Raw genomic sequence first — 14,885 nt, 5'->3', positions numbered from 1 at the left:
ACTGCCCTCAGCTCCCACCATTCCCCAGTTTGCATCACCCTTGTTCCCTTCATTTCTGTTCCCTGGTTATTAAGTAGCCACTTGCCCACAGGCAAAGTCACTTTGGAGGGAGGAGCCTGGCAGGCTCAGGTGTGAGGGTAGAAGGGGGAAGATTCAGCAAATGGTCCCCTGGCCCATCTCAGAAGAGACAGCAATGACACTGAGGCTCTGAGGGGCCTACCTGGGAGGACCCCAGCCTGTGTACTTTGTGTAGCCAGAACCTGGGCATCTGTAATGATGGGCTTTTTTTTTTGCTGACGTGGGTCCTGAGTTCCACATACTGGGCCTCCCAACAATCCAGGGAGGAAAGTGTCCTTGGCCCCATTTTACTGATGGGGAAACTGAGGCCCAGCAAGATGTCCTCAACCTTGTCCATTTTCATACTGCTTGCATTGGCCTAACTCCACTCATGTCTGAATTCAGGCCTAGTGCATTCATTTCCCAGAATCCTGGACCCCAGGAACAATAGCCTTACAGGCTGTTAGGTCCAGCCTGCTCTCCAGGTTGCATGAGGTGACGAGGAGTGGGGAGCCTGAGGAAGTAGAATGTCACGATGTTGGTGCTCAGTGGCTCTGGTCCACTGAACTCATCTTCCTTGGGCAGACCTGACAGACAGTGAACCCATTGGTGTCCACCTGGTTGCCCTCTGGGTAACTGGGGGACCCAACCAGTTACCCTGCAGGTGCAGGTCCTATTGTTCAAAGGGACTGCAGGTGTTCCCTCCTCCAGAAAGCCTCCTTGATACTCCAGCCCCTCAGAGCTCAACTCTCCTTCGAGGTACTGAGAGTTAGTTGCCCATCTGCATGTTCTCTGACCTTAGCATTTATACCCAACTAGACTTTAAAGACCTTGCAGAGAGAGAACAACGCTTTGCTTGTACCTCCCTTTAGTCTTTAGGAGCTGAGCATAAAATAGGTGTCAAGTAGCTGCTTTTGGTTTACTTGTTTGCTTCTGACATGGGAAAACAGGTGGAAGAAAATGGACAGAATATGTAAATAAACAGAGTTGGACAGGTGCTGTGAAGAATACCCATGCTGGGTAGGGGATTGAGAACAAGAGAGAAGACTACATTGATAGGGGAGTTAGGCAAAGACCCACAGAAAGGGAAGGAGCAATCTATGTGGATCTCTGGGGAATACTGCTCCAGGCAGAGCACAGCAAGTGCAAAGGACCTGGGGTGGGATCATGTATTTGCTCTATTTGAGGAAAGGATCTCATAAGGTATGATGAATCTTGATAAGGACTTGGGGGTTTATTCTGAGCATGATGGGAAGACAGTCCAGATCTTCCCGAGCTGGTTTGTGAGTGACTAACTGCCCTGTGGAGCTGGCTGGGATTCCCAAGCCAGTCAGGACGCCTCGGACTATGGGAGGTCTATTTCTGGCTTAGATTCGCTTGTTCTCATTGCTACAGTAGGTGGCCACTGCTCCTAGAAAGCCAAAGGTCTTCATCTGAGAGTTGTGGAGCCCCAGGATGACATTCTCAACCAGGGCCACATCAGAGTCACCTGGGAAGCTTTCCCCTAAACCAATGCCAAGTTCCACGTCTGCCCCACTGACCCAGGGATGAACACCACTCATTAAGAACCACTGTTTCGAGGGCCCGTGGTAGGCCGCTCATCCAACCCCATATTTTATCTGCCTCTACTTTTGGTGTAAAGGGATTAGAAGGTCTGCGGCTTTCGCAGACTCTCCCAAAGATCCAGAGTCATATGGATCCAGTCATAGACCCAGTCTATGGCAGAGTGGGTCTGCCAGAGAAAGCACCATTAGAACCCACAACCCTGGTTCTCTGCCAGCCTCCTTCGGCTGAAGGACCCTGTGGGCCTGGCTGAGCCATTTGGGAATGTGTTGCAGCGCAGGGCTCTTCCTGCCCTGACCCTTCCTTCCCTCTTCTGGGCCAGGGTCACGCAGCCTGCAGGCCCTCCTGCCTCCTCCTGCTCCCACCCACCAGCCTTCACAGCTGCTTCCTCAACTAGGAGGTAGCCTTTGGAATCCAATTCTGGCGCCTGCTTGTCAGAGGACTTGAACTGACACCTTGAGAAAGCCCAGGTGCAAACCCGTGGAGCCTCTGCCTGATGCTTCTTAACCCTTTTTTTCTCTTTGACACCTTGACTCTCAGGAAAAACAGGCCTCTCCTAAGGTGGCTGCTGTCCAGCCCTCAGAGGCCCTAAGGCCACAGTGAAGGAAAACCACAAGGACCAGTGAACTAGGGACAGGAACTCCCCCCCCAAGACACACCAGGGGAAGCCAGGCAGACACCTGGCTCTTCAGGAACTGACACGACTCAGGAGCCTCCAGAGGAGGCCTGGGGGTAGGGGGACGACTCGATAACAGTTGTTTTCTTCTTTTTCACCCCACATCTTTTCCACACAGCCTCGCACTGACTCTTCCCAAATGCCCACTCAGCCAGGATTACAATCCGTCCACAGCCAAGGGCTCGGTCTCCTCATCAGAGAAACTGTGAGAGGGGCTCACAAAAACAGCATTCCCAGGCCTGTTTTGCTAATGAGGAAACCAAGGCTAAAAAGGTCAGGTGACTCAGCCAAGGTCACAGAGCTAGCAAGTGGCAGAGCTGAGAAAATACCTAGAATGTCTGACTTCTAGTCCAGGGCTCTTTATTCCACACTGCCACCTACAGAACCCAGAGGGGTGGGTTTGCAGACCAGTGATGGGAGGCCATGCTACCCAGCTCCTCCCTGGGGGGAAAGGAGAGGTCCTGGCATTGGGTGCCATCACCCTGGTCTTGGCTCCAACTTCTGGAGGGACTCAGGCCACTGTCATCCTGCAGGCTCTGTTCAGCCCCACACTTTGGAAAATGTGGCCATTTCCAGACCACTCCCACCCTGACCAGGCACTGGGTCAGTGACTCTGGGGCATCACACGCACAATGTCAAGGAGAGGCAGGGTCCTTGGGCAGTGGGACCACAGGGTGGAAGGTAGTCAGCCACTCGTACATAACAGTCTTCCCCTTTCTCATTCACCCCTTAGAGCTGCGCTGCCCAGTATGGAAGTCGCTAGCACATGTGGCTATTGAGCACTTGGAATGTGGCCAGTCTGAACTGGGACACACCGGATACTGAAGACGTAATCTGTAATTTAGGAGAATATAGAATTTATTAGATATAGGATACAAAATATAACCCATCGAGAGCTCCCTTTATTCCTACAGGCTTTCCCACCCAAAATTTTCTAAAATCATTTTATGCCACAGAATGGCTAGCAAAGAATCAAAAACTGCAAAGCTGCAAAAACTGACAGATGCTCAGCTTAAGGAAGGGAATGACTGGGTCAGATGAGCCCGTTTCTGAAAGCCTGCTGTTTGCTCTGTCACAGCAACAGGTCAGTACGGACACCAGAGGCCAATGGCAGGGACATCCTAAGCATGTTATTGGCTGGAGCTTCTGGTTGGGAGCAGATCACTTATTCACTGAGTGCGTCCTTCGTTTGCTTCTCCGCCAGATACTGCTTCTGCTCCGCTAGTGCCCGAGAGAACAGCTGCATGGCTGGAGGGTCCAAGTGGAGACAGAGAGAAAAAGACTTAGCACGTTTGCATGTGGGCCTCACACAGCCCCAGACCATGGCAGATCATCACAGAGCCTCCCATTCAGGGATGTTGACCTTCAGCCTCCCCTTCTTTGGGATGCTTTCCCAAGTGTACCACCACATCCCCAATGGCTCTTTTTCAGCTTCATTGTCACAGCATCAGCCGGCCAGACACCTTCATGTCCCATATCAAATCCTATAACCTGGCTATGGCCCTGGACTCATCAAGATTTCTATTCCCTCCAGGGTCCCCTCTCAGTCTATTCTGCATATTAGCTCAAAATTTATTTCTGTAACATAAATGTTCTCTCTTCACTGCTCTGTTCCCAACAGGTAGAACAGTGCCCAGCATATGGTGAGATGCAAGAGATCATTGTTAAATGAATGTCATGTTTTCATAACCTTCAGAGGAGACTCTGAACTCCATAGAGAAACATCCAGGGACGTCCAGGATCATCTACCTGTCTCTCTCACCTACTGGACTCAAGCCCCACAGGGCAGAGAACCACTTCTGATCAGGTCCAGTGCCCAGCTCAGTGGCAGGTGCATATACTCCCTGTTTGCAAAGGAACTAAACCAGAAGATGAAAGTGTAAGCCTTCTATGGTATAGAGGGGCTGTAGCCATAGGCTACTGAAGGCCAGGAAGGGAAGACCCAGCTATTGGGTTAGTAGTGGAAGATGCCAGGATTGGGAAGTCAGCACCACTCACCGACTTTTAGGTGGAGGGGTTTATCTGAAAAGGTGAGGCGGAACCAGCCAGGCTCCTTACACATGTAGGCCTTGCCAGGGGACAATAGCAGCTTGTGGTCCAGGAAGCGGCGATAAAGGAGCAGCTCTTCCTCAAATGTGCATGGGTCCAGGTACTAGAAAAGGCAGAGGGACAGAGCTGAGCCCAAGACCCATCAGGCAGGTCTGCCCTCACTCCCAGGGCACCTGACCTCACTCCCAGGGCTTACCTTTTTCAAGTTCATCCAGACATAGAGGCCAGAGCCACGATTGAGAAAGGGGATACCCAATGCCTTCAACTGGTTAGTGATGAACCTGTGAGCTTCCTGCAGCCGGGAACGATTAGTGGGCACATACACGTTGTCAATCCATTCTGGATGGGGGAGAGAATACTGTCACAGGTCTTGTGCCACTGAAATGCCAAAACTTCTTTATCACATGCTTCCTACCCGGGCTTCCTGGCAGCTGTTTCTGTCCAAGGCTGACTCTGTATTGTATCTGAGCTGATGGCATTCATACCCAACACTCACCTCCTACCTACAGCGCTGCAAGACACATCGGGCTTCTGAATAAACCGGTAGGAGCATTTTGTTTGAGCTTACACTTCTGACACTAAGAGTCAGGTATCCCCCGTAATAGGTTGATGCTGCTGGCGTCAACTGAGCAAGTACCCACAGCTCCCCGTTACCTCCAGCCTTACAGCCTCAAACAGTTGACTTTGAGGAACCCAGATATGTTTGGTGATGATCTTAGCCCAGTTGTTCTCAGGACTGGCAGCACATAGAACCCCCTGGGGAATTTTTAAAGGTCCTCATGGCAAGGTTATAGCCCCAGATCATCTCAATGAGTCTTCGTGGGGGAGCCCACACATCAGTATTCAAGCTCCCCAAATAATTCCCATGGGCATCCCAAGTTGAGTACCAGTGTTTAAGGGCATGGAACCTGGTTTCTGCCAAATATCAAAGAGCCTGACCTTATGTAGGGTATCAACTAGTTGGATTTCTCCTATCTACCCTTTTACTCACTCAAAGATGAAAGTAAATTATATTCTAAACCAGATTATCTGGTTGCTTTAGTTTATTTCATGATATCCCAGCTTTTTTTAAAAAAAATAAATTTTATTGATTTTTAGAGAGAGGGACAGAGAGAGACAGACAGAGAGAAACATCAATGTGAGAGAGAAACATCAATCGGCTGCCTCCTGCACGCACCCAGACCAGGGATTGAACCTGCAACCTAGCTATGTGCCCAGACCAGGAATTGAACCTGGCACCTTTTGGTGTATGGGACAATGCTCCTACCAACTGAGCCACACCAGCCGGGTTACTTTTAATCAGCTAGACTGGCACCTGTTGTAATGGAGGGATTAAAGAAAGGGACCCTTCTCTGTGTTTGGGCCATGGCACTAAAGGGGGAAGTTCTCCCTGAAGCCAGCATTCACATGAGATCAAAGGCACAGAAGAATCCAGGGACAACAGATGTAGCCACAGCAGCTTGCCCAAAAGGCTGTTCTCCTTTGGCCGCCTTGGAAGATGAACTTAAATCTTACTTGAGGAGTCAGAGCGTTTATTCCTTTGTAATCTTTGCTTAAACAAGCAGAATATTGGAAAAGGAAGAGACCTTGGCATAACGACAGATTTCTGAGGTTCCCACCTGAAGTCTTCAAGTATGATTGACTCTCTCCTTCCAGGCAGAGCACGAGCATCCAGATGGCCAGAAATTAAAGCCCATCCTGGCCCTCAGACCAGCACCTCCCTCGTCTGCCTACACCCTACTGCACCAGCTGAGCTGCACCCTGCCCTCCTTCCAAGTTCCTGTCGGCCACTGTTACACCCAAGACAGTGAACAGGATGTCAGTGGACTGAAGGCAGGAGAGAGGCCCAAGCAGACCCAGGAATCCCCCATGGCCATGAGTTGCCAAGATGCCTGGATGGAGCTCGGTACCTCTGTCCTGGAGCAGCCGACACATCTTGTGCTGGGTGATGCCAGAGATGCCATGGAGGAAGCCAAAAGCACCCACAGCAGAGACCAGATCCTTGTTGGTGGTGTAGAGAGCGCCAAAGCGGAAGCCAGGGATCCCAAAGCCCTAGAGGAAGCGAGTAAGGAAGGGGACACCGGGTTGGTCTGCCGTCTGCTGTTGGCTCCCCTTCCTTCCCTACCCAAGGACAGGCAGCTAGGACTCACCTTACTGGTGCCCCAGATCACATGTGTCTTTTTGGGGTCAGGCAAACTGGAGAGGAGACAGTACAATCAAGATTATGGAGAAATATTTGAGGGATGAAGACTCGGGGTCTATGTGTGGGAAGGAGGAAATGGACTTGAGGTCCTTCCTCAACAGAAGGGCCTACAGGACCAAAGTTCAAAAAATAGGTTTCCCAGTTAATCCAAGAAGTCAACACAAGGTGTTTTGGGGAAACAAGATGAGACAGCTCCCAAGTGACCATTGAATGAAGTCCAGGACCCTCAGCCTGGCTTGTGGGACTTTCTCCAGCTGGTCCCAGGTCATCTCCTTGGCAGTTGGTTCTTCACAGATGTGGTATACCCACCATTTCTAAAATGTGCTCACTCACTTCTTACTGCTCTACCTTTGTTAACACTTTTCTTTCACCCAGGATGCCCTTCCCGTGTTTTGGCTGCTAGAATCCTATCTTAGGGCCAAATACTGTTCTTAAGAAAGTCCTGCCCCATTTCTACATTTTCCCTAGGAACTTATCAAGAGGTTCCTACTCAGAACTTCATCTGACTTTTGGTAGTACAATTTCCACCTTGCCCCCAGGTTTCCTTATGTACAAAATGGCATTTAGAAGACAAGATGCTTGAGAGGATGGATGCCTTGCTGGTTGTCATACTCCAGTTGGCACTTAGTTTAGTTCCGATCATTGGCCAATTAAGTTTAAGGCACATAAATTGACCTAGCAAAGCAGGAACCTTATGGTTCTCATTCCAACTCCAGCTGAAACCAACTCACCTTTCCATGCTCAGAACACTGTGGAATGGGATGGATTCATCGAACACAGTTCCCATGTAAATCTCATCAATGATCACATGGAGGTTGTATCTGCAAGTTAGAAAAAAAAGGGGGGGGAAATAACATCAGGGTTCTCTCTCTAATCTTAAGTCCCTTTCTTTTATTGTCAACTCTGAATGCAGATCAGATTCTCCTACTGCCCAGCAGCCCATCCACCTGAGGATCATGGTAAGGCCGAGGGGCTGGCATACCACAAAGGACCTTACACCTGGCTTGGGAGCACTTGGAAGGAACAGAATCCAAAAGACACACATGAGAACATCTTACTGAGCCTTTCAGTCATCAAGCAGAGACCACTTAGTGGTATTAAGTGAGCTAAGGGCGTATGCACATCGTATTTCTTCTCCTATTGGCTCTCCAAAGCAGTTTTGTTATCTCCATTTCACAGATGAGGAAACTAGTTTCTGAGATATAAAGTTAATCCCTTCCATCAGCAGGTTTGGGAGCTGGGATTTGAACTCAGTCCTGTCCAATTCCAGCCCAGGACTTCCAGCTTTCTTCCTCTTGTCCCCATGCTCTGCCATTAATTGGTCTGGGTTAGTTATTAGGCCTGGATCAGTGCATCTCTTCTAGATAATAGAAACTATCTACCCTCACTAACAGGGCTGTTTCAGGACTCCAGACATATCTGACGTAAACATGTTCTAAGGAATGGGACATAAAGTTCCATGGGGACATGTCTTCATCTTCATCCCACTAAGTCCAAAAGTCTCTGTTCCCCGGCATCTCAGACCAAGAAGTTTGGGAAATGGATGCTTAGAAAGTGCTTATGTGACAAGAAGTGGAAAAGCAACAAAACCATATTATGATTGTTATGTAGGTATCTGCACTTGGACAGGACTAGAAAGAAATTGGAAAGAAGAAAAAGATTGGTCAAACCAGTAGCATGTGGGTGCATTTTCCCTCATTCCAATGTCAGTTAATTATATACCCCTTTGCAGACTGCAATAGGCAGAAAGAATTGTTAGGGTAAATTATTTCTGGTTCTGACTTCTTGTCCATGAGTGATGGGAATTTGTCTAGTCCCAAGGAGTGAACTCCTACCTCTTGGCAAATTCCAGATATTCGTTCAGTGAGTCCGGGGAGTAGATGTCTCCCAGAGGATTATTAGGGTTGATCAGCACAAGGCCTTTGACCTTTTTCCCCTGAAAGAACCAAACATAACCCAATGAACACAAATCCTTCACAACTACTTAAGTTCAGCCAAGGATCAGTCAGGACACGCAATATAGGTGACGTAACCAAGGCTTAGGTAGGATCTTGAAGCAACTACCGTACCACCCACAGGGTAGAGCAAGAAGGTACTCTAGGGACTTCCCTGAGAGGGCTCAGAGCTCCCAGGGTGACATGCCCCTGGGACACTGCCTGTTCTGAAAAAGAAACTTGCACAGTCTTGCTGAGGAAGTTGTAGCAGAGTCTCAGTACTTTCAGGGAGAGTAGTGTCCACCCTAACCCACGGTTCCCTCCTTACCTCAAGCCTAGCGTCAAGCAGAGCTTTCTCCAACTTGCCCACAGTCAGCTGGAAGGGACAGGTGGCCGCCTCAGTGACCTGGAACACACACACTGCCTGAGGGCCGCCCATCTGAAAGCCTCTAAGCTTTGGTCCCTCATCCCCAGAAACTCCAAAAATCCTGTGCTTCATACCCAGGGCTCCCGCCCCACGTGCCCTCTTTGCCCTGATTTCGTTATCCTTGCCCCACCAGCACATATATGAGAGGAAAGCTAGCCCCCCACCCTATGCTTTCAAATGCCTTCCAGAACATTCCACTGCATAGGAGGGCTGAGCAGGGGAAAGGGGCCCATTCTCACCTCACTGTCCAGGTGGACACAAATCAGCTCAACTTTCGAATACAGGCGGGAAGCAAAGGTGAAGCCAGGATAGAAGGGCGTGGGGGCCAGAATGGCCTCTGGAAGCACAGGAGACAAAACTGTCAGTCCAGAGTCCCTGGGTCAGAACCTGCCAGACACCCCCAACACACACACACAGAACAACACCAACTCTACCCACAGCGTAGGTGGCTCTGGCAATCTCTCCTACTTGGGAACTAATACTTTGGGGCTCAGGCTCTGCAAAAGTTAGCCATTCCTATAAACCATACTTGGGGAACAAAACTCAAGTGTCCTTGGGGCTACACTAGAGAAGGAGACAAGGGAAGAACAGTGCTGTGAATGGCTCAGAAGCCAGGGTGCAAATCAAGCCAGCCTTCCTAGCAGGATGAGCTCTGGGCACTCACAAGTTCTGGTCAGCTCAGGGCAGACACCAGTGGCCTCTGAGGTCCCTGCACAGGGAGGGCTCTGTCTCTCCACATAACTCAGCCCATCTGCACCTGGTGGCCTCACATGCTCTCTTCCCATCCATTTGGCCCATTGATGAGCTAACCAAGGACCTACTCATTTGAATGAAACTGTCTGTTTTAGTAAGTTTGTTCCATGCAGTCAAAGCTCATTAAAGTCTGAGACTCTTGTTTGGGTACTGTTAAGAAGGACATTGAGAACAGATCTCTCAGCCTTATTTGATCTAGAACTAGTTAGAATTGTGTGTGTGTGTATGTGTGTGTGTGTGTGTGGAGGAGGTGGTGATAGAAATTCTATATTATTCAAGCCAGTTTACTGGGGCTCTCTGTATTGAGGTTGAGCCCCAAAGCCCAGCTAATAATAGAATAGGTTGGCTCCCATTGTCACCATTCCTAGGACCACCTCCCTGAGGACTGTCATGTGATTTCCTTCCATAATAAGTGGGATCCAAATCCCTCCTTACTCCTACAGAAATAGTAGGAAGATGTTCTAATTAGTGTAGGAGAGACCCAGCACTTTAGGGGAAGGGCCTTGAGTTAACATGCTCTATCCCTCGGGCCCAGTGCCTGTGTGCTGCTGTTTCCCGGAGGGAAAGCAGAGCCCATTGACTTACCACCTGGATTAAAGAGAACCACGGTCAACACAGAGAAGAGAGAGCAGCATCCATTTAGAACAACCACCTGAAGATGAACGGAAAGCAGAATCAAAAACCAATCTCCAAGTAGGAAGGGCTAGTACCCATTGGCTTTTTCTATCTTGATCCTGAGGTCTCTGCTGGTCCTCCCTTTACCATGTAGAAAATGCAGAGTCCCTCATGAATACAGGCCTCCACTAGGATGGCAGTGAGACTGGGAATCTGACTCACATTTTCTGGATCAAGCTGGGCTGGTGCCTTGCTGTAGTGGGTGAAGAACCGGGCCAATTCTTTCCGCAGGCTGTAGAGAGACCAAGAAAGACCTTGTGGTTCCCATGTCTAGACTGCAGTGTTTTCCAAAGGGCAAAGCATCCAAACATGCTACAGGGCTTCTGACTGAGGCCATCAGTTCCCCAGTGACAGACAGTAAATCTGGACAGGTTCTCAACAACAGTACTATTTGTACTACAGCAGGCTTCCTCCTAATGTTGAACTTTAGGCATTTTCTAGAGTTGTTACCCAAAGAAACAGAGGTAGTCACCCAAGAATCTGGCACATTGAGCCCTTCCCTGATTGAGGACTGGTGCCTGTGGACCTGGAGACCGTAGATCTGGAGGTTACTTACAATGCACGTCCTTTCCAGTCAGAATATTGCAGAAGGTCATCATCAATGTAGTTCATGTCACTTCGACTCAACTGTTGACAAATAAAGCATGAGGACAACCAGACCACGGAAGCCCAGCAGTCTTCATCCTACTCCCAGGATGAGGGTGGGCATTTGCCCTACAACACAGGACCTCCCAGAGGGCAATGGGGACACATGCTGCATGAGCCTGAATGAAGGGAGGCCCTGACCTCCTTTCAGATCACACAAGTAGATAACTTACTGGGAAGTGCTTACCAATTTCTCCAACCATACACTAGGATCAGAAGCTCCCTTGTCAGCCTACCCAAAATATACCCATCCAGGGAATACCTCTGAACTGTCAGGAAATCCAGGAGGTCACATGTGGTATTCTAGAAGCTGTTTCCCCACTCCCTTCCCAATCTCCAAAGTCCCACTCCTGTGTCTACTACATGCTAGGGGGACTGAACATGGGTCCCAGCACAGCCCAGAACGTGGCTCACCCTTTCAGTCACCAGATCAATGCAGAGCTTGTTCTCATTGATACCAAGGTTAATGAAGCCCTGGAGAGGGAAGGAATCTGAGATCAGTCCTCTTGCCCAGCCCTGAGGAATCCTTTAAACATGTCAAAAAGTACCCATCCCAGGTGATTTCTAAAGGACAGCTCCAGGTCCCCTGAGGCAATTCAACCCATGTTTAAGTGTTTGAAACTTTTCCACACACCCAAAATCATACAGTTTACAAATTTTGCCCTTTAGAGCCATAGAGATAAAGAATAGTTATAGTACGTACCAGCTACCAGTCGTTGAGTTCTTATTGACTAGAGTTTTTAAGCTATCACTAGGCTAAGTGCATCTTGTTAGCTGCCTTCATTCTCACAACTCCTAAGAAAAAGGTTCTATGATGATCCCTGTTTACAGGGAGTAAAGCTAAGAAAGGTTGAATAACCTACTAGTCATGTGACCGTGGTGATGGGCAGACTCTACCTGCCTGCCCCAGAGCCTGGGTCCCTAAGCACCACAGACCCTGCCTCATAGCCATCTCTTATTTCCACTTCCATGTACAGGCCCTGCAAGTTATTAGAGGAGGTACAGTTCCTCAGAGTCCAAGGAGATACCAGGCTCATCTGGCCCCTAGAAAAGCACATGGCCATCGAGCACATGTCACTTAGCTAGAAACACAGGGGAAGGTATGAGCTGTGCTGTCCTCCACCCTCTGGCTGGAGAGTTGTTGTGAACCTCCCTTGCTGGAAGCCTTCCATTGGCTCCCCATCCCCCTTAGGATAACATCCTAACCCTGTCCCACCACCACCACGGGCTGGCTGATTCAGTCTGTAAGACAGAGCTGGCATCCATCCCCTCAGTGCTCTTAACAACATTATTAATGTTTGTTTCCCAATGGCTGATGACATTCATCTGTAGACTGAGTTCCACGAGGACAGGTTCACTTCCACCTGTGACCACAGTGACTCCTAGTGGGTAAGAGCAGGGATTTAGGGAAAGAAAACAGAAAGGAAGAGGGGAACCTAGTTTTTGCCCTTAACCTTTCTTGGGCATGTCACTCTCTTTTCTGCCAATTCCCCTATCTATAAAGAGACAATACCACTACTTCATGGTGCCGGGGAGAGTAAAGGAGAGAGCACAGTACTTGGCACAGGACTCAGTAAATCCTGATACACCCCTCCCCAACCTCACCGAGGGGTTCTTCTCCTCTTGGTATTTGTCTCTTTGGTAGGCCACGAAGTCCTGGAAGGTGGAGTGGTATAAGGCAGAGATGGCAATCCCATGGTTGGAGAGATCATAGTTGGTGAATGCAGCTTCCGAATCACTCAGTTGGTGACTTAGCTGGTCAGGCTCCCTGGGCGACTGGGCCAGCTGCCCACCTCCAACATTACCTCGGATGTCCAGGGAATGGAGAAGCAGTTGGAGCTCCAGGCTACTTGTGGCCCCAGAGTATAAGAGGCTGATCACCTGGCACATTAAGTGGACAAGGATGGCTTCCTGCTCCCTGGTGGCCTGACTGTGGCCCTGCTTCTCTGGCTCCCGGTCCTGCTGCAGGTGCCTGGTCTCCAGCTGTGTGATGTAGTCCTCTATGGTCTGCCTCAAGCGCAGGATCAGCTCCATCACCTGGGGGTGGGGGCTCTGGTTTCTGAGGCCCTGGCCCTTTGTCTGGCCACAGGGCTTGTGGAGGGTGTCTGATTGGTGACTCATACTCTGGGTCTTTGTTTGGGTCTCAACGGGCTGGACTGAACCTGTAGAGAAAGAATGAGACCAGGCATGGCAACAAAGTAGACTCCACCTGACCCTCAGGTGCAAGCCTGATCTCAGGCTGGCCTCAGTTTCCTCCCACCTGCATGCTTGGTCATAGGTCCTAATTGATTCAGAAAGAGTTACTTACTCATTCAAGGGCAATGCCTAAATGGCCCCAAAGCCCAGACCCTCAAGCACTGTGCTTTTGACATTAAGCCCTGATCATCAAAGCCCTCAAAGAACCGCCACAAGACAGAGAGAAGCAAAAAACAAAACAAAACAAAAAAAACCCCAAACATTAAGCACAGTGGAAATATCACTTTTAATGAGATTGTCAACATTGCCCAACAGTTGCAGCACCGATTTTTAGCTAGAGAACTCTCTGGAACCTTAAAGAGATCCTGGGGACCACCCAGCCTGTGGGCTGCGTTATCGATGTCCACCACCCTCATGACATCATAGATGACATCAACAGTGGTGCAGTGGAATGCACCTCCGAGTCTTCGCTCAGATCACCTCCTCCTGGAGGCCCACTGTGACCACCCACGTAATTCCACAAGCTGCTCCACCTCCCACACAGCAATTCAACCTTTTCTTTTTTATAACACTTTTCCCCTTCAAACCATAACTTTACTTATTTATTGTGTGCACAGTTTCTTTTCAGTCCCCCATTCTAAACTCCATGAGAGCAAGGCTCTTAGATTGTTTTGTTTATTGCTGTTTCTCAAATGCAAAGAACCATGCTGGCTCTTGGGGAGCTCAATGACATTTATGCATGAACAAATGAATGAATGAATGAACGAATGAATGAATGGATGGCACCATAATGCAATTATCTGAAGCCTGGTTCCCTTCTAGACCAGAGGCTTCTCAGCTTCTGCTATAGCTCCAAGGCACAGAGGGGGTTCTTGGTTAGTGTTTGTTGATTATTATTGGTAATTAACCAATAAGTGACTGAAGGGCAGGAATGAAGGAATCGACCAGCTTTAGGCTCCAGGTGAATGATGAGGTGAAATGAAGATTTGCCCAGAGGAAAACCTCATTTTCCTTAATCTCCTGCATTTCCTACAACTCCCTCAGCTGGATGCTCTCTCCTAACAGTGGGTCCCTCCCAGCACAGCACTATCACATGGATTTGCCAAAAGGGGTCGCTAAATCCTAACTTTCCTTCCTGGCTCAGAAAACTCAGGGCAGCTACAGCTGAGGCCTCAGAGGAGCCAGGGGGAGAGTAGAAAGGGAAGGCTTGGGAAGGCCCAGAACCCCTCTGAGTCGCTAGCATCTCTTCTGCAAGGACCCAGCACCAGGATGGGCTCAGGCAATTCAATCTCGTTTGAACTCACCTCAACCCTTGTGCTCTGGGGGCCTCCTAGCATAATTGGTCTTACAGGCAGGACCCCAGGCTCAGAGTCGGGCACCTTGGGCACTGTTGCACAGCTAGAAAACATCAGTGGAAGGCTTAGGTTCCAGATTTGGCGACTGCTGTTGTTCCCTGCTCCACTCCCCTTCCAACCCAGCTCCTTTTGGCTTCTCTGTTCCAAGGGCAAAGCAAGATTCCTTGGCCTAACTTAGAAGGCCTTGGTTTTCTTTGCTGCTGGGGAAGGCATGGGGGGAAGCAGAGTTTCTCCCCCAAGGACACTAGCCAAACTGCCCTCAGCTCCCACCATTCCCCAGTTTGCATCACCCTTGTTCCCTTCATTTCTGTTCCCTGGTTATTAAGTAGCCACTTGCCCACAGGCAAAGTCA

The 14,885-nt window shown here is 49.4% G+C and overlaps 1 protein-coding gene across 1 annotated transcript; it reads right to left on the bottom strand.

The window, feature by feature from the left end:
- Positions 1-3,461: 3,461 nt before the first annotated feature.
- Positions 3,462-13,103, bottom strand: LOC308565549 (putative inactive 1-aminocyclopropane-1-carboxylate synthase-like protein 2; the record flags this gene model as incomplete). Its single annotated transcript, XM_081154868.1, has 14 exons — positions 3,462-3,544; positions 4,295-4,448; positions 4,542-4,684; positions 6,256-6,397; positions 6,496-6,541; positions 7,280-7,369; positions 8,384-8,484; positions 8,811-8,888; positions 9,149-9,246; positions 10,248-10,314; positions 10,500-10,569; positions 10,894-10,964; positions 11,397-11,456; positions 12,588-13,103. The coding sequence occupies 14 exons, from the start codon at positions 13,101-13,103 to the stop codon at positions 3,462-3,464; spliced, it is 1,719 nt and encodes a 572-aa protein (XP_081010994.1).
- Positions 13,104-14,885: the final 1,782 nt, after the last annotated feature.

This window comes from Miniopterus schreibersii, assembly GCF_964146895.1.
Source record: "Miniopterus schreibersii genome assembly, chromosome: 12".
Classification (NCBI taxonomy): Eukaryota; Metazoa; Chordata; class Mammalia; order Chiroptera; family Miniopteridae; genus Miniopterus; species Miniopterus schreibersii.
The sequence above is the reverse complement of the archived record's forward strand: the minus strand, read 5'-3'. Positions and strand labels throughout refer to the sequence as shown.